At 39.1% G+C, this 20,534-nt stretch overlaps 1 protein-coding gene across 1 annotated transcript in view; it reads right to left on the reverse strand.

Moving 5' to 3' along the window:
• Positions 1 to 35: 35 nt before the first annotated feature.
• The window catches only part of ric8b (RIC8 guanine nucleotide exchange factor B), a 43,262-nt gene continuing 22,763 nt past the window's right edge, over positions 36 to 20,534 (reverse strand). Inside the window, exons 4-10 of the mRNA XM_060923750.1 lie at positions 19,365 to 19,459; positions 15,479 to 15,629; positions 15,287 to 15,382; positions 15,021 to 15,165; positions 14,504 to 14,648; positions 8,551 to 8,670; positions 36 to 2,332 (exon numbers count right to left, since the gene is read on the reverse strand). Coding sequence (XP_060779733.1) covers positions 2,227 to 2,332; positions 8,551 to 8,670; positions 14,504 to 14,648; positions 15,021 to 15,165; positions 15,287 to 15,382; positions 15,479 to 15,629; positions 19,365 to 19,459 — 858 coding nt within the window. The 3' untranslated portion in view covers positions 36 to 2,226. The remainder of the gene's footprint in view (positions 2,333 to 8,550; positions 8,671 to 14,503; positions 14,649 to 15,020; positions 15,166 to 15,286; positions 15,383 to 15,478; positions 15,630 to 19,364; positions 19,460 to 20,534) is intronic.

A 20,534-nucleotide genomic window follows, 5' to 3' on the forward strand; every position in this document is an offset into this window, starting at 1 on the left:
CAAACTAAAAGATGAACAGAGCACAGACTGACAAATTCCTCATTTAAAGTGTTTAGTACAGTATAAAAAGACTATACATGTATAGATCATACAGATACAGAAGCAAGGAAACTTGAAAATAATTCATTCAAAAGTACCAAGGTTAGAAGTCCAGAAAAGTGTCAGGAACAATGATTAAATGTGGTGACATGCCCTCAGGTGATCTACAAGCTGAATGGTAGCATTAATGACACGGGAAACAAAGCAGGTAATACAGGGTTATTCAAAATTGTTAACACTAATGGATTATTTTTCTCCTGTAGACAGACGCATGTCTATGAGTGACAGATTAAATGGTACTGTTGCTCACTGGCTTTTGTGTGTTGAACACTAAGGCGAACACGTTGAGACTGTCCTGTAAATCAGCCTGTTTCATGAATAAATGGTAGAAACCATTTAAAAAGTGTCAACATAATTTTGACTAACCCTGTATTTTGCTTAATTTACGTGCAATTCATTTTGAGCCCGTTACTATACAGGTTGTTTGCCTTAGAAAACGAACTTTTACAATGAGTAATTTCAATCTGTAGCATTTATGTTCTCAGCATTTTATAATGCAAATAGAAAGTCTGATTTCCCAGTTTACAGAATAATAAATTGAGCGTGTTCAGGAGAACAAAAATATAACTGAGGAAAAAGCAGTCAGTTTGGCTTTAAAAGAAGTGGATGTGCAAATATACAAATGTTCAGTGAACTGTAAGATATGCTTTTTTTTTTTTAAAAAAAAAGTGAACCATTTTGAACTAAGAGAAATTGATACCTGAAAAGACAACTCTACATTTAGTTGAAAATCTGATGTTCCAGGAGTTGAACAAGGGACCTTGACACAAACCAATTTCAGTGCAGGTTCAGAAAAATGCAAATACACTGTTCAAAGCTGTTTATATATATTTAGAAAGAAAAAAAAAAAAAAGGCACTACAACTTCTGTATTTCAACCCCAAAAGAAATAAGGCTTTAGACCAAGCAGAAATGAACTGTTCCAACAGTGAATGTCTCCGAACAAAACTATAGAAAATGTGTATTAGATACATTATTACTGTACATAAATGACACTAACACTTTGTATTCATGAATTTAAAAGAGAGACCTTTTGTGATTCCAGCATTCTCTTTAGTATTAAACCCACTGTGGTTAACTATACTCTATTAAACAAGTATCAGTCTTTAAAAGAAACACTAGTGAGGACATTCAGTGATTTCCAAAGTTCACCTTTTCTTATATTTAACAATACACTTATTAATGAACATTACTGTTCACCCACCTATTTTGGAGGGAGGAAAGGAGAGGGGGAGAAGAGGGGGGGGGGGGGGGGGGTGTCACCTTTAAGAGCAGCCCACGCTAGCTGTTCTACTTACACTTGCATGATTAATATTAAACAGTCGACTGTCCTACATCTCCCTCCGTTAGGTATAAGTGCCTATTAACAGCTCAGTGCACCTCAAATAAGGTCAGGAATGAACACCAAAAGTAACAAGGTAAAGTAAAATTCAAAACTGAGCTCACAGAGAGACAAACTGTCACCTTACAGCATGTTCTTTCTGCTTCTGAGCGGGATCATTTATGGTCTGACACGGATGCAGACTCTTTCTTTAGGAGCTGCTTTGTCCTGAGCATCAGGGAGGAACTGGTTGAATGTGGCACAATATTGAAAAATAATGTCATGTGTATTCGTTTGTGCCAAAAATTTCTTGTTAACTTGGTTACGGAGATAAAATGGCTATTGTAAATGTATGGACGAGAGGGACATCACGGAGCATTAAACTTCAAAATCTCACCCCATCATTGTCACGTTTGTGCCTGTTTGATTTATATGTACACTTCACTCTAACTCCACTTTCTTCTTTAACGTTCTGTCTGATGACAGGTCCACTTTGACGACTTCAGCCCTCAAAGTAGTTAGGGAACAATTACAGGAGTTTCCCCACTGCCTTCTGCTGGATTATTATAGAACACACTCACCTCACAGCAAGAAGGTTCTGGGTTTGAAGAGTCAGTGCTAACCACTACGCTGCCCTCCAACTCCACTATTGGTCATTAATTTGCATCGATGTATAAAACATCATGGAACAAATCAAACTGGCACAAACAATATTCTTTAACACAAACTAATGATATAGAAAGAAATAACGTTTTATATGGTGTGCTGACTTTGCGGCAGTTGAGCGAGCAAGTGAATCCGCCCATTTTAATCCGAGTCACTGCTGTCTGGAACGTTGCATGTATGTAGCGTCTCCTCTAGGGGAGCTAGTGAGCCATCCTTCCTCACACCCATTGGCTTGATCAGTTGCTGCCTGCAGGGAGACAAGACCATAGTCAGTCAGTTATTTAAATAGAGCTGAAAGTGGAGCAAAGAAAAAAAAAAAAAAAAACAACTTTTGAAAGTCAAACTAAGATGGGGGGGGGGCAACGTCCCCCGAAAATATTTTAATAACAAACACGCAAAACCCTGCATTCTAGTGCATTTTAGTACTTATTTTCACTAAAACAAGTTATAACTTAAGCCTTTTTCTTTCATGTACATTCATGATTAACATGTCAAAAATATCAAATTTAATTCCCCTAGTTAATGAGTAATTTTCAGGAGTGCATTTAGAAGACGCGGTGATTTTCCTGCTACACAGTTCATTACTTTGAAAAAAATCAGACAGTTGAAGGTAAACTCAGCAAAATCCCAAAACAGTACTGTTAAAAAGTAAAGGTCTGTTAGAGTTTCTAAAGCTTTCAGGTTTCAATGTTGGGGACATTGAGCCTCGTTTATCAATCTTTTAGTAGAGTCGTGCGTTTGCAGAAGCTAAAGTGAACTAAACATTTCCAATTCATATTTATGCGAGTTGAAGCCAATTGTTTACATTAGTTCGTATTGTCTGTAAATTTAAACACACCAATGAATACCAAATTTCTCATGTAAATCAGGGGCGTAGCTAGGATTTTTTTTTTTGGGGGGGGGGGGGTGTCACACACTGACTGGCAGCCTGAGTACATTATGTAACAAAAAATTATTACCATTGCTAGTTTTAGGCAGCTTAGAAACCGGCTCTTCCATTATTGCTGTTTCTCCTCGTTTTCTTGATGATGTGTTCTAGAAACGGCACTAAAACTTAGCTTCGAAACCACAAAATGCAACTTTGATGGAAAAAAAAAAAAAATTATATATGTTGAAAGAAGGAGGAAAGTTTTGCTTGTTTTGACATGGCGAATTAATAACACGAGGAAATACTTGTAATTTGCAACTAAAAAGACTGCAGCTACACTGGCAGCTTGAACATGCTTTCTAGTGCGATTGTGTTGCGCTTGTGCAGAATGGTGTCAGTCCTGCACGCCTTGGGCATGCACCATTAACAAAGAACACCTGGCTTTAATCAATGAACTACGTTTGGGCTATTTAAGGACTGCACCCAGGCAAGGACAATGTGAAATATTACGCTGCGTCTAGGAACGCAAAAAATAAATCTCTCCATTCGGAAAACCGGAGATTTAAGAGTTTTGTCAAATATTCAGATTTCCGGGTAAATCCGGAAGACTTTCATCCCTGTTTCAAAGATGAATTGTAAATGATCAGTTACAAAATGATCAATGATTTAATTTATACCCAAACAAATGCATGAATAAAACATGCAAAATGCATGGTACTGACCAATTATTTGGATATATAAATGTGCATGTTTTCCAGCTGCACTTCCTGTATACCATGTACCGCTATGCAAGAAATGGGGCCAAAAAAAAAAAATCACTGGACACCTCACAATCACTAAGACAACAGTAACACCTAGCTGCTTGGGGTGATCATTTAATGCAGTTGTCTCATCTCATGAATGTAGTTTTTCAGGCCACCAATTTGTCATTACAATCCACCTGCTCTTTGAAAGCAACTAATTGTGTCAGTCATTGTAATACCATTCAGGTCCTTCCTCTAAAGAGGCCTGTTGATGTGTAGGACATCTTTCTTTTCCTTCACATCCGGCTACATAAGAGCCCTTGGAATCATGGCCCCAAAGACAGCCCTTCAAAACACACACCCTGAACCTCGCCCTTTAGCTGTGCACTCCCTACCTTCCCCCTGCTTTGCAGTTTAATTACAGGATCAGGACTCATTTTAATCTCTTCAAAGCCGTGGCTGCTCCTTCACAATAATCCAATTATATCTGCACTATGAGTCACTAGCACAGCCTAAGATGATTCATCAGAGCATTATCCAATCAAAGCAAAACCTAAGATTATCACAACATTATCCAATCAAAGCTTTAAAAAAAACCCGCTCAATTACATTCATTTCTGGGATATGGAGCCAATAAATGGACTAATTCTCAGGTTATTCATAAAGGTGTTGAAGTCAAGGGGAAATAAAGCTGAACACGTTAGCATCAAACTTTGCACTTTTCTGAACTGCGGTGTTGTTGACGTACACACAGCTTTAAAACACTGAAGTTTAGAAAAGATGTTCAAGGAAAGTTATGCCCTTAATGTGTGTGCATATTTGACGTGGACAAATTTTTTGCGTAAATTTGCTAAACGCAATGCCCTATGCACTCGTCAATACATCAGTCTAAAATTGACGCATTTTATTCAAGTCACATGCACTGGATAATGTTCTGCTTGCCAAGAACAACAAAGATGCCTCCCCTGTCCTTAAAAACGACACCCACTAATTAGTTCCACAGATGATGAAGTAGTGAGCAGAAGTACAAGTATGAGCGAGTGTGTTGGGGGTGGGCTTGAGTCAGTGCTAATTGGAGCGAGTCAAGCAGTAGGAGGGTGGGGAAGCATTCTTGTAGGGTGCTGAGCTGTCTCCTGAGCAGCCGTGCTGGGGGAAACTGGTGACTGTGCCTCTTCCCCTCGCTACATCACCTCCTTTCTCCCTCAATGAAGAGAATAGGTGAGGAGAAAGAAGGAAGGATCCTTTTGAGGAAGGAATCTGCTTCTCTTGGGCACACGCTGCTTATTATAGCTCAATGACACTAGATGGACAACAACAATGATGTCCTCGTGTTTGCAAACTTATTCAACACTCCACCATTCCCTCTCGTACGTTTCTCTAGCTTCGCAAGGACCCTAATCTCAAAATCAGAAGGAAATGCTCGGCCTGTTAAGTCAGCTTCTAGCTGTTGCAAACAAAAATTAAAATAAAAAAATAATAAAAATCACACATCCTAAAATAATTATTTGGTTGAGACTGAGGGTCTTACAAGGAATAACATAACAGTGAGCTAATTTAGTGCCATTTTGATCAAAAGACAGCAGATGACTGACTGTACTGGCAAACAATCTCCGAGTGACTGCTGATATGATAAAAGTCACCAGCAGGAAGACGGCATAAGATGATTATATGAAACTCTCGGGACAGCTATAAATACAGTAGCAGCATTGACAATACTAAAATAAAACCTGCTACAGGACAGGAAAAATATCCTCCATCATTATATCAAGCACAGAGCGGCACGGTGGTGTAGTGGTTAGCACCGTCACCTCATAGCAAGAAGGTTCTGGGTTCGAGCCCAGTAGCCAACGGGGCCTTTCTGTGTGGAGTTTGCATGTTTTCCCCGTGAGTCCCCTCCGGGTGCTCCGGTTTCCCCCACAGTCCAGTGACATGCAGGTTAGGTTAACTAGTGGCTCTAAATTGACTGTAGGTGTGAATGGTTGTTTGTCTGCATGTCAGCCCCATGATGACCTGGTGACTTGTCCAGGGTGTACCTCACCTCTCGCCCATAGTCAGCTGGAATAGGCTCCAGCTTACCCGCGACCCTGCACAGGATAAGCGGTTACAGATAATGGATGGATATTAAGTGCAAAAGAATGTTTCCATTTACACTAACCCATTTTTTGCACAAGTCTGGAGTGAACCGACTGCAGACAAAAGCAAAAAGGAGTAATTTTCTATAAATGCAGGTGGAAAAGTTGAAAGAGTTAATCTTCACTGTGTAATCAGATGTGAAGAAAATGTTAAAGGTTGTTTTACAATCAGGGTACAAAGTTTGTGTCACAGGGGTCCAAAATTCAAATTGATTCAAACTGGTTCTTGTACCGGTTTTTAAGTGAAGGACAAGTTAAAGAACAGATTTCAGGTAATTTTTTGATGTGTGTATGGTAGTTTTGTGTAATCTGCTACAAGATGGGAGAAACAAATGAAGTGATTCTCGGAGAGGACATTTTTTTTTTGACAATTCAGAATCCACTACTTCCATAGTGCTTTTAAATAGAAGGCTGTAAGCTTTGTGTTAGTTGTCTCTAATATTTATGTCCCAATATCTTGACCACATTTTAGGATGAAAATCATTTTAGATATGTTATTTTATATTGAAAAATTAGCTGTCTCGGAGAGGACTTTTTTTTTTTGACACAATTACATACTAATTTGATCAAAATAGTCTGAAAACTTACTGGCATTCAACATTAAAACTTAACTATGTTTCCAATGATATGGAACCAAATATGTGTTTTATGGTATAAAGAATGATGTAAGTGCATCCCTTTTGGAGCTACCTGTGGTCAAAAAAGCACTTTTTCTAAATAACACGAGTTTGTTTGTTTGTTTGTTTGTTTGTTTACATTTATTGCCATTTAAGCATCTATGGCTATTTCATGGCCAATACAGGTAATAAATATCACATAAAATTAAAACCAATAATGAAATAAATAAATAAATAAATACATCAAATACGTTTGTACACATCAATGCACTTCAAAAAGTTTAAAACCTTTAAAGGTGAAACCTTATTAAAAATATCTAGCATTGTGCTTTCTTTAAAAAACTTCTGCCTTTGTATTCTAAGAGCAGGGCAAGACAAAATGTGCTTAATTGATAAGAGATCACCACAAAGGTCGCAAAGTGGAGGTTCACCTCCAGTTAACAGAAAACCATGTGTTAGAGTGTCCAATTCTACCCCTTGTGTAGACAACTTGGTCATGTCTACATGAAAAAGATTGAATAGTCACTTGTTTCACATTAGTGCATATTTCTTTCAGCTTGTTGCCAACACAGTTAGTCCAATCAGCTTGCCATTTGTCACTTATGTAGGAAGAGAGAACAGGTCTGATATCAGAGACAGGGATTTGGCATTCAGAAATCTCTTCATTCAGGGCTCCTTTAGCAGCATTATCTGCTTTTTCATTACCAGTCAAACCCACATGGCCAGGGACCCAACAAAAAATAATGTCCATATTGATTTTAGTTAGGTATTCCACTTTTTCAAGTATGTTGACAATAAGAGGGTGGTCAGTCTTTAAGAACTCCAATGCCTGTAGGCATGATCTAGAATCTGTGCAAATCAAGGCTTTTTGCAGTTTGGACTCTTCAATGTATTCAAGACTTAAGAGCAAGGCTTGGGCTTCGGCTGTAAAAATTGAGCACAGATTTGGGATGCGTATTCCACACTGATTAGAGGCGACTACCATTGCTGAGGACACACAGGTATCAGTTTTTGAGCCATCAGTATAGATCGGAGTAAATGACACGAGTAATTTTGCCAAATATGACATATATTGCCATACATTCACCAAAAATAACATTATCACAATTTTTTTTTTGCATGGTAAATAGAGCTATCACAGGGCTACAATAAACAACCAAGTTTATTTAGTCAAGTCTTTTGATATTGAAGATAATAAAGTGTTAAATGTGATTTTTAGCTTGCGTACCCTGATTGTAAAACAACCCTTAAGGCACGGTCAGCTAAGATTTACTTGTTACACTGAGATGATCCCAGTAATCATCTAAAACTGGCTTTACTTTTTTAATAAATAAAATTTTTTTTTTGTCAGGACACTTGATGGTATCAGTGTGAGGTCATTCGGTCCTTTTAGGTCCACACAAAAGGAAAACACACATACACACACCTAATTGAGCTAATGCCCTTGTGCACCTCTTTTGTGATAATGTTTGACATGCCTGTTGAATACAGAGAGGCATGTATAAAAAGGAGACATGCATTTACAAGGGGGGGGGGAAATAAATAAATAAAATATATCTGAATGTGGAGCAGAAAGAACCAAAAGCTCACTGCGTTTGCCAATTAGCTGGTAATTAACGCAGCAGGACTGATGTGACGGCGGGTGCGACAGTGGTTTGCATTGACCCCTGCTGAATGCTGCAGTCTAGAGGAAGGCCGGCTGTAAATAAGGCAGACGGATGCAGCGAGAGATTCTTGCCTTAATGAAGCGGTTGGTAAGGAACATACTCCGAGCAACACAACAGCTCCTCATACTGGAGCCTCACTAGCCTTTACTGCCAGTCATTGACAAAAAGGTCAACATGGAGGCAGTCTGCTCTTACCAAAGTCTCTAATGAGAGAGAGAGAGTGTGAGTAAGAGCAGAAGAAATATGATGCACTCTCAGTTTACAAATGCTCATTTGCAAGAATTTTTAATGGATAAACATGGTGCAGAATACATTAAAGCAAAACAAAAATTAAAAAACCCACACATTGTCATTTTCCGGAAAAAGAATGAGTTTCCCAAGACTAAAGTCAGCATTTACAACCATGCTTATGGGGCTTTTACTTTTTAAAATTCCTACCTTGACAATTCACCAATCATGGTTGCAAGTTTCTGAGCTTCATATTCCTTCTGTTCCTCAGTCATGTCCTCAAGAGGGTTCGGCATCGGCTCCTCTATGTGGCCTGTAATTGGGTTAATGCTGGGGAGGGGAAGAGTACTGTAATAAATAAGCCAGTCACCATCTCAGTTCAACAAGCATTTTATTAACAGTTTCTATGAAGGTTAACTTCCTTATGAACTATAAAAAAAAAACAGAAAAAAAAAACATTTGTTTCAGGTTATAATGCATTCATAAGGCAGTATCCATCTCATCTCATTATCTCTAGCCGCTTTATCCTGTTCTACAGGGTCGCAGGCAGGCTGGAGCCTATCCCAGCTGACTACGGGCGAAAGGCGGGGTACACCCTGGACAAGTCACCAGGTCATCACAGGGCTGACACATAGACACAGACAACCATTCACACCTACGGTCAATTTAGAGTCACCAGTTAACCTAACCTGCATGTCTTTGGACTGTGGGGGAAACCGGAGCACCCGGAGGAAACCCACGCGGACACGGGGAGAACATGCAAACTCCACACAGAAAGGCCCTCGCCGGCCCCGGGGCTCGAACCCGGACCTTCTTGCTGTGAGGCCACAGCGCTAACCACTACACCACCGTGCCGCCTGGCAGTATCCATATATATATATATATATATATATATACACATACATACATACATACATACATATACACACACACTATAGCCATTTATTATATACCACTTTTCCACTACAGAATTGTGCCCGTTTTTAATGTAATATTACAGGCATCCAATGTAACCAACATTTGGGCCTTGTCCCTTGCATACAGAGATTTCTCTGGATTTTCTGAATCTTGTAATGAGTTTATGTACCATAGATGATGTGATATCCAAAATCTTTGCAATTTTACTTTGAGGAACGTTATTCTTTACATTGTTGCACCATTTGCCCATGCAGTCTTTCAGAGTGGTGAACTCCTCCTCATATTTACTTCTGAGAGACTCTGCCTCTTTGGGACGCTCTTTATACCCAAATCATGTTACTGCCCTGTTGTCGATTAACCCCAATTTAAGAATTACACAGCTTTTATGGTCTTTTATTGTCCCTGTCCCAACTCCCGCAAACATGCTGCTAGCACTAAATTCAAAATAAGCATAATTTATACATTTTTTAAAAATAACCCAATAAGATCTCAGTTTCAACGTTTGATATGTCGTCTTTGTACTATTTTACATGAAATCTAGGGCTCAATGATTTGCAAAAATCATATTTTTGTTTTTAATTTACGTTTTATACAGTGTCAACTTTTTTTGAAAAAAATGGGGTTTCTTTCATTTAATCAAAAAAGGTACCAATTTTGTGACGAGTTTACGGAAGGCCCACATATAGGTGTGATGTCAGGTGTCCTCAAACGTTTGGCCAAAGTGTATCAGGAAACCATACTACACAACAACATTACCGTTTCTGAAAGAACATGTCATTGTGTCTACAGTTAAATACAACAGGGCTGAAAGTCTTGCTATTGGTAATATAATTTACAATATATTATATATATATATATATATATATATATATATATATATATATATATATATATATATATATATATATACACACACACACACACACACTTTGTTACAGACTCAAAGGTCCAAATAATACATATAAAAATACACACTTACAATTAATTGCAAGACATTATATAAAAAAAAAAAAAAAAAAACATTTAAGATAGGCCTACATAAAGTTGGCTTTTCCAATGTTTCCACATGTCAGAAATATATAAAATATCACTCTCCTTTATATTACACAAACTCATGATGATAACATTTCTAGATTCATATAACCTACACATAAATTTGTGCATAAGTTTCCTCATCAGAGCCTGAAATGTAGGAACATTAGCATTTACAAACAAAGCACTTGCACTTTCCCACCTCGGGGCCTTAAGCAATATTCTCAGTGCATCATTATAAGCCACCTTAATCTTATTTATCTTTGCTTTGCTATAATTATACCAAAGCTGAGCTGTATACAGTGATGTACAATAAGTTCTAAAAAGACATGTTTTGACTACATATGTACACATATAGAACTTTCGTGCCAGCATATTCGCTTGAGCATACAATTTGTAGCACTGGCGCTGGATATCATCATCATCACTTAAGTCATTCCTTAGTAGATGTCCCAAATATTTTGTTTTCATGACAACTGTCAGCTCACTGTCATTTAGAAAAAAAGAAGGAAAATGTAACTTTTTATCCTCCTTAGCCCTAGCAATCATTATAACACTCTTTTTTGGGTTGTATTTGATGTCATACTCTATGCCATAATCTGAACAGACTCTAAGCAGTTGCTGCAGACCAGCACTATAAGGAGACAACACAACTAAGTCATCAGCATATAATAAATGATTGACAACCTTATCCCCAATCATACATCCAGTCTTACAGTCTTTTAACTTCATAGACAGCTCGTCCATATAAAAATTAAAAAGAAAAGGAGAGAGAATACCACCTTGTCTGACCCCGTTGGAAACAAAAAAATAACTAGAGGAGGCCTCACCCCATTTGACCTGCATGGTTTGATGAGAATACCAGTACTGCAAGATGCGGATCAAATATAAAGGAACCCCTTGTTCATATAATTTTAAAAATAATTTCCCGTGATTAACACGGTCAAACGCCTTAGATGCGTCTAAAAAACACATAAATATGGTAGAGTTCTTTTTCGTATACTTTGATATAAGCTCTTTCAATGCATATATACACAAGTCTGTTCCATGTTTATGCTTAAAACCAAACTGATTGTCAGTTGTTACCACATATCCTTGGAGCCTATCCAAAATAATCCGCTCCAAAATTTTGGAGATAATGCTTGCAAGTGCAATAGGCCTATAGTTGCCCGAGTTAGATGCTTTACAAGTTTTATCTTTAATGACTGGAACCAATAATACAGATAAAAGGGAGTCTGGTAATACACCATGTGCCAACAGGCCAGAAAAACACAAAGCCAGCAACACAGAAAGTCTGTAGCTAGCATACTTCAGATGCTCTGCAGAGATTTGATCAGGGCCACTGGCTTTATTTACTGCCAGCTTACCAATGGCATCACACACCTCATCTGGTCTAATAACCATAATGTCATCAGGAACAACATAATCATCAACTTTAAAAACAGCACTATCAACACAGTTAAAAATTTCCCCAAAATGCATAGCCCAAAACTCAGCAATATTCCCGTCCCCAACTATACCATCTATAGTGGAGGGAAGGGGAATCTTGCTGTTGTTAATAGCCCTCACTTCATTCCAAAATTCCTGAACACTATTCTGTTGAAGTTTTCTAGCCATTGAGTTAGCCCTCATCATTTGCTCATTTTTTTTTCACATAGCGTAAGGCATATTTATATCTAGCATTAGCGGCCTTTTTATTCTGAAACTCTGGGCCATGTCTGGCTTTTCCAGCAGCTACCCAGCTTCTTAATGCTTGTTTAGCCTCAGAATGGAGATCAGCCACATATTCACTCCATCCAGGCCTAATCTTTTGTTTTTTCTTATCTCGAATAAAATACTTCCCATCATTAACCAAGCAATTAACAATATTTTCATACATATCAAATAAATAATTACAGTGGTCCTGATTTTTACAATTAGAGTCACAGGAAAATACTAAATATGGTATATATACACTACTGAGACTAGTATCAGTTAGTGCATTATATTTCCAAAGATCACTCTCAGAGAGCTTATCCCACTTTATTTTATTATATGTGTGTTGACATCTATTATTGTCAGACAATACTGGTAGGCAGCTCAAATTTAATGTCATTGAGACAGGAATATGGTCTGACATAGCCAGATCATATCGAATGTTAACGTCAGATATACAGTCATGGGCATCAGCTGTGCATATACAATGGTCCAGCCAGGATGTTGTATGCCATGCCTCGCTAATGTATGTATAGCTATTATCAGGCAACAGCATTTTACTGGATAACACCAGTTTACTATTTTGGCAAAAGTCCTGTAAATATTGTCCAAACATAGACTGATTATCCGAAATGTCAGCATTCAGATCACCCATAACAAATATACTTGTACACTCATTTTCTTTAATAAAAGAACTAATGAATGCTAGTCTGTTAAGGAATTCGTTCTCATTCTGGTTACATTCATAGGGGGTGTAAACATTTAAAATAACAAACTCATTTTTCTCATAGACCATCTTGATGGCTATAGCCCAGTCAACCTGCAACCGCAAGACAGTTATCAGTGAGTCATACTTCTTTTGCCAGAATATGGCCACACCACCAGGTATTCTACCCCGTATAATGCCCAAACTCAAATCAGTTGTAGACTCCCTTGCCCCATAAAAATCATTATGCACAGAGTTAAGTTTGTCGAGGTCTTGTTTGGGCAATAAAGTCTCTTGTATGCACAGAATATCCACGCTGTTTAAAAGTTGGTCAATCACAATGCGACGCACTTTATCGCTATCACTCTGCCCTAAGCGCAGGCCACGCGCATTGTATGACACAACTTTCATGTTTACAATCCATCCTCAGCCGCGGCAGATGTCCCGGCCCCAGACACAACACTACTCCTCACCACTCCAGGAGTTTTTATGTCCACTGTTTTCCGTGCTTCATAGAAGCGGCGCACAAAGATGCCATCTGGCCAAATTTCCGGATCATACATTTCCTCGACCTTTTCGCATTCTGCCATGATTTTAAATGAGCTATATCGCTTTTGAACACTGTCTATCTTTTGGCAAGTCACATCTCGGTGCAATTTATCTTTAAGATAACAAGTCAATGCTTCCGATTCTACATCAGGGGAAAATCTCGAGGCAAAGACACTCACCAACTTAGTTTTTATGGCTCGTAAAGATCCGCATACACTGGTTCCAACAATACCACTGTTCTTCACCCTCCGAGCCGAATTCAGGCCCGGTTTGGGTTGAAGCTGGGTCAGTCTGCCAGCCTGTTGCTGTTGTCGTCGGCCCCTCCTGACTACACTGCTATATGTTAAAGAAGCAGATAGCCTGGGAGATTGGTCAGCGACTCCATCCGCTGTACTGGCAGTAGGCCTATCCGTAATAGGATTCAAGGTTTCAATCACTATCACCGCGCTATCCACATCTCGCCCTGCGGCGGCCTCACCGCTGTCCGATGGCATTGGCACATTATTCGAGACGGGTTCGCAGTTCTCAACAGCACACAAATGCTGGTTTAGTCCACTTGCTATCATCCGAAGATCATCGCATTGCCCTGTTTGCACAGACACCGCTTGCTTCAGGGATGTTATATCCGCACTGACACGCTCCAAGGTCCGCAACATACATGACACATCAATACTGTTAAAAGTTACAGGAGGCAGTTCATCTAAATGATGCGACACAAAGTGAGGGATGTTTTCCCCAGCCTCGTTAAGCACTTTAAGACAGCCTTTAATGTTGTTTACGTCTTTCTGTGGCCCCTTGTGCGTAACAAAACGCTGAGTTGTGTGGGGGCAGAGTTCAAACAGTGCCTTCTTTGAATTCTCAATCCACTCGGATCCAAAGTGGTTCACAGCCACCAATATTATATCGTCCTGACTCAGTGTCTTCATTTTCACAACAAGAAAGTTCAGCAGTTCATCCTCCACCAGAGTTTTACTGTTTGCTGTAGTGTAAATCTCTGGTTTTAGTCGAGCTTTTCTTAAAGCAGCACCACCTTTACCTGCTGTGTCTGCCATCTTGTCCGCCATAAGTTAAGATCCAGGATTGTCCTGGATACATATTCTATTATTATTATTTATTATGAAGAAACTGCAATGCCAATTCAGAAAAAATAGAACATTGTGTATAATGCCTTATCAAATGCACAACATGTAACATGGCCTTAATTGACATTTTAATATCCTTTATTTTGCCATTGGTATGGGACAAAAGGTTTTGATGACTTACAATGGTTTTGCTGATTTGTATTCCTCAGTGTCTGAATCCTCATCAGGAGAGTACTCCGTGTCTCCTCTGCCCCCTGCCAGCAGCCCCCGAGCCACCAGCAGCCCTGCAGCATTGCCATAGCCAGTGTACTTCAAAAGGTTGTCCACTGCAAGAGAATTTAAAAAACACGACGACTCAGCACAGAACCATGGAAAGGATCATAAACATGCTCTCCAACCAGCTTTCAAATTATTTAAAATCAGTACTTTAAGTAGAAACAAAACACTTCCACTTACATAGAGCCTGTAAACCTGTACAGGATTTTAAATCTCTCTAAAAACCTCCATTTGATGAATTTGTTTTGAAAAAAACAGCATTTATCTAATAAGTGATCATTAATATTCATCATTTAAAAATCACCCACAAATAAACCCTAACCGAGAGCAGGAAATAAATGTTCCATGATCAATGGCCTAGAACTGTAAAGTCATCCTGGTTCCTCACATGGACCCCTGCCTGAAGGTACACCAACACTCACCACTTTCCTTGCAGAGGACGAAAAGGAACTCGGCAGCCCCCTGTTTTACTCCCATGTCTATATGGGTCATGAGGCGTACCAGTTTGTTGCGCACAGTGCTGCCCACTTCTGGTCTCACTTTCACATCTTTTAGAGGTGGCAAAACCTGAGCATTAAACCATCTCCATTACAACAGGCATAATGTGCAATATGACAAAAAGCAATCTAGTGGACTACTATTTAATACACAGCATGGTTTTACACAAGTGTACAGACTGTGTGTATACTTTAGCTTTGAAGTATCTGCGAATCTCCCTGTGGTACCTAGAACTTTCCGTCATCAGGCTCAGCACTGGAGTCAGGCCTTCTTTGTAGTTTGACCCCTGAGAAGACAGAAAAATACAAGCTCCATGTTCTACGCCACATGGTAGGAAAAGCACAGAAATTAGCTCGTTACCAAAGCTTTTCCATTTCAGTACCTTGTCTATTCTTTTCTCCATGAAGTCCAGAAGCACCTGCAGAACATCCATATTCTTTCCACCATATTCTTCAAGTCCTCCCTGTACAGGCACATCAATCAGGACATCCAAGCAGGATACGGGAAGGTTGCTCAAAAGATTTATGGCATGGCTGGAAGAGATTTATGGACAGGATAATGGGTTATTAGATTAGATTCACTTTATTCATCCCACATCGGGGAAATTCACGTGTTACAGTAGCAAGAAAATGTCAAACAGATAACAAATAAAACTGAAATAAAAATTAGACAAACGAAGGATTAAATACAGAGGGCTATTTGCATTATCTACCGTGAAAAAGTATAGAAAAATTGCCTTATTGAGAGGCTCGGAAAAATTGCACATTACAGGTAGACTCTGTGTGTGTGTGTATATATATATATATATATATATATATATATATATATATATATATATATATATATATATATAGTGATTCCACGCTTATGGGTACTGAAATGGGGACATGAACTTATTTTTAAAAATTCACCTAAAACCATTTCTTTTTTTACCATCAGGTCACAAAACATGTAATCTTTAATGAATGATATGTTAAAAGATAACTTTAATTTTCTGAGATGTAATAAAAACATATTTATATGCCAAAATCAGAACGTAACAGAAGTGTTGTGGACATATATATTCTCAATTTTAACAATGTAGAATTACTTTTTGAAACATAGGAAGGTGATGTTTTAGCAAATATAATTAATAAACATGTGTAGTAGAATAAACATACACATTCTTTCAATAAGATTAACATGGTATAGAGCTAGATTGTAATTAATTTGTAACAGACACGAGATGGACAATCGTAACAGAAGTAATGTAACAGACATCATTTTGGAACTCATACGCTTGACTTTGGCATATAAATATGTTTTTATTACATCTCAGAAAATTAAAATGATCTTTTAACATATCATTCATTAAAGATTACATGTTTTGTGACCTGATGGTAAAAAAAGAAATGGTTTTAGGTGAATAAAATTCATGTCCCCATTTCAGTACCCATAAGCGTGGAATCACTCATATTATATATTATATATATATACACATACACACACACAAATATTATATGATGATATTGATAGCCTGACAAGCAGGATACGGGAAGATTGCTCAAAAGATTTATGGCATGGCTGGAAGAGATTTATGGACAGGATAATGGGTCATTACTAGAACAGCATTTTAAGTTAAACTGGAAGCAATTTTCGTCAATTCCAGAAGTGGCACCCTTCAAGAGAATAGACAAGAATAGCCATGGGGGAAAGCCAAATATCACCATGAGCAATGCAAAGTACCTTTAATAAAAAAAGAAACGGATTGTTGATCTGATAGACACTAGCATGTCAGTGTTTTTAGTATGTTGAACATGTTCATGTCTGGGCATTTTGCAAAGCCAGAAAAGGAAAGGAAGTCCGCTCCTGTGGCCATTTGAATAACAAAAGCCCAGCTACTAGTGCCCAAGTCTGCTTCAGCACATTCAATCTGCTTTAAAAAAAAGGCACAGAATATAGTCCGCGAGGCCAGAGTGCACCAGAATGCATTGTGTTTGTGTCAAGAAAGCAAGACATTCCAGAGGTGTGAAAAGGCCAGTGACTGAGCTATGGGGCACATAAAGAGTCAAACCCACACAAACGGGGTGTGGGGGATTCATAATGTACTGGCTTCTCTCTGCAGGGCAAAGAGGGACACCATTAATCACTTAAAAATGACACCCCTACAGTCATACTTACTGTTCACTGCTGCAGCAATCTGAAATTTACTTTTTAAAAGGTCATAGGCAACAGTCAGAGGTGAAACGTAGAATATCAACTTTGTCTAGAAGAACGACCCAAAAAGCAAATTCAATCTTCTTGGTGTCTAATTTGCACCTTAAAATTGAATAAAATGGTTAAAATGCACTGTTTTGCCCAATTTCCGAAGGTTTGTTTACATCTCACTTATGCGCACTTTCGCCGCCAGAGGGCCGTCATCGTGACGTCATTTAAGCCAAACAGACCGGGAGCAGCTCTGTGTTTACCTGCAAACCAAGCACACGTGTACGGACTTAGGTCATGAGAGGTTGTGTAAAATGTCTGAAAGCGATAGCGATTTTGAAGTAGGAACTCTCCAAATTGAATATCGAGAGGTGAAACCATACATGTATGACCCTATGGCTGTTGCGAAGCAATCGGTAAATGTGGCTCACTGGTTTGACCGTGCGGCCTTGGACTCGGACAGCGACTCGGCCGACTCCAATCACGGTGACCCCGGACCTCAACAAGACTCGCACCCAAACGATTTATCCTGGTAGTTATGATAAATTCCTACTTTTGTCGTAATACTAAATAAGAGCCCTTTTGAAGAATAATTAAACCGCCTTCCATAGTGGATATAGGGAACGATTACTTGACAGTGCACCGGTAGGCCACATTAGCCTGCCATCCACGGCATTATACCATTTATAGCCTACTCTGAGCAAGGAAATATCCCTTTGTCTCATTTCCACAATGATTGTACAGGATCCCTCAGGATTCTTGACTTGTCAATTGCAAGCAAAAGTAAAAATGTTTACCTCCAACCTTCTCCTTTTTGCTTGAGCGTTGCTGCTCCGTTTCTTCTTTGACTGCTTTTGTTTCACACGCACAATCCACTCGCTCCACCTCTTCTCCTTTTTTGGAAAAAAGCCAACCCTCTCACTCCGCCTCTTCTTTTTTGGAAAAAAGCCAACCCTCTCGCGCCGCCTCTTCTCCTTTTTCGGAAAAAAGCCAATCCTCTCGCTCCGCCTCTTCTCTCTCAGAAAAAAAGGTAAAAACTTCTTCCTGAACCGGTCCCGTTGTTACAGTTCACTGCACAACAATAAGGCAGGGTTTCTCTTTGGAAATTCCTGAACTCACGTCTACACTCAAGCCGAATGGCAATGCAAGTAAACAGAAGTGGTTTGTTTGGCTTAAATGACGTCACGCGCCGAGTGGTCACGAAAATCGCCGAACAGAAATTCGCCACGATCCGTGCTAACTTATTTATTACTTATTAACAATACTTCTTGGGACCAGAAGAAAATTACAGAGGGTTTTTTAACAAAGTTTCAAATGTGCATAAAATTAAAACCGTTGCCTAGGAGCTTTAAGCCAACTGAAATCCATACACACTCATTTTGGTAAGAATTTCAATTTGGAATTACTAATCCAGTGTAAAACATACACTCAGTAAACTGAAGTTAACCAAACCAAAAGACCAGTTCGACAATCTGATCAGATGCCCCTTTTCCACCAAAGCAGTTCCAGGGCTGGTTCGGGGCCAGTGCTTAGTTTGGAGCCGGGTTTTTTGTTTCCACTGACAAAGAACTGGCTCTGGGGCCAGAAAAACCGGTTCCAGGCTAGCACCAACTCTCTGCTGGGCCAGAGGAAAGAACCGCTTACGTCAGCGGGGGGCGGAGTTGTTAAGACCAACAACAATAACAAGACCGCGAAAGGTCGCCATTTTTAAGCAACGAGAAGCAGCAGCTGTACAAACGCGAAGGTCATCCATTATTAATGTTGTTGCTGCTGCTGCTTCTTCCGTGTTGTTTTTGCTTCGATATTCGCGCCAAGGTTTATGCAAACGTAGAGACGTAACTGACGTACACAGCGACGTAACTGACGTACACAGCGACGTAACTGACGTGGCTTCCCTTAGCACCGCGAGCTATGGAAAAGCAAACTGGTTCTCAGCTGGCTCGCAAGTTGAACGAGTTGTGAACCAGCACCAGCACCGAACCAGCCCTGGAACTGATTTGGTGGAAAAGGGGTAAGATTGACCTAAATGTTCAAACTCAGGAAGACCCACCCATGTGTGTGAGAAGGTCTTCATGAACACCTACCTATGAGCTTCTTCTGTTTTCTCCTCTGTCTGAACCCTCAGCATTAGAATATGCCTCATTAGGGCTACTATACGCCTCAGCTGGTGATCATTATGCTGTTGAAATAAAGACAAGAACAGAGCACCAACTCAAATTAAATATAAACGGACTATAAAATACATAAACTGGCTCCAAAGGAATGCACTGTATCGTACACTGGGGATGCAAAAGTGTTTGGCCACCAGATACATTTACCTAAAAATAACCAGTATTTTCATATTCAGTGCATCTGCTGCTGATGCATTTTCTAAAATGATGCACAGGGAATGTGATGCTGCTGAACAAAGCAGAAGTCACCTTTTTAGACTGAAAATAATTAAATGGTTTAAAAGTAAAATGGATAACACCGATATGCTTAAAAATTTTTTGTAAAAGCATGAAAAGAAAATTGACTTTGACCTTTTTATTTCAATGTACAGTATTATGGCTTTATACCTCCAGGAAACACTAATCAGGCAGAATGTGGTCAGTTCATTTGTTAGCCAAAAGACTACCAGAGAGGCACAGGGTAATCAGCTGCCATGCTCTGCTTTGAAGTATACAATATTCTCCCTTGTCATACCTTTTGAAAAAAACGGAATGAAAAATCAAATTTACTTGATATTTATTTAAGCAGTTTTAAATCTGCTGTTTGAGGATTTTTAAATAGTTAACATGTCCATGAAATTAAAATTTGTTATAGGAGCTCTTGTACATTCATACAATTATCCACACACCCAATCACGTGCATAAAAGCATGTAGATACAGGTTAAGCACCTCAGCTACTGTTCATTTGGTCTTCTGCTGTTGTAGCCCATCTACCTCAAGGTCGGATTTGTTGTGCTTTCCGAGACGCCTTTCTACTCACCACAGTTAAACAGTGGTTATTTGCATTATCGTTCCCGTCCCGTCATCACCAAACTTGTTAATCTCTCACCAACAAAGCCTTTCCACCTGTAGCGCTACTGTTCACGGGGTGTTTTCTGTTCATCACACCATTCTGTGTATAAAAAAAAAAAAAGTTTCTGAAATGCATACAGTGGTGCTCGGAAGTTTGTGAGCCCTTTAGAGTTTTCTATATTTCTGCATAAATATGACCTAAAACAATCAGATTTCCACACAAGTCCTAAAAGTAGATAAAGAGAACCCAG

This window comes from Neoarius graeffei, chromosome 6 (genome assembly GCF_027579695.1).
Source record: "Neoarius graeffei isolate fNeoGra1 chromosome 6, fNeoGra1.pri, whole genome shotgun sequence".
Classification (NCBI taxonomy): Eukaryota; Metazoa; Chordata; class Actinopteri; order Siluriformes; family Ariidae; genus Neoarius; species Neoarius graeffei.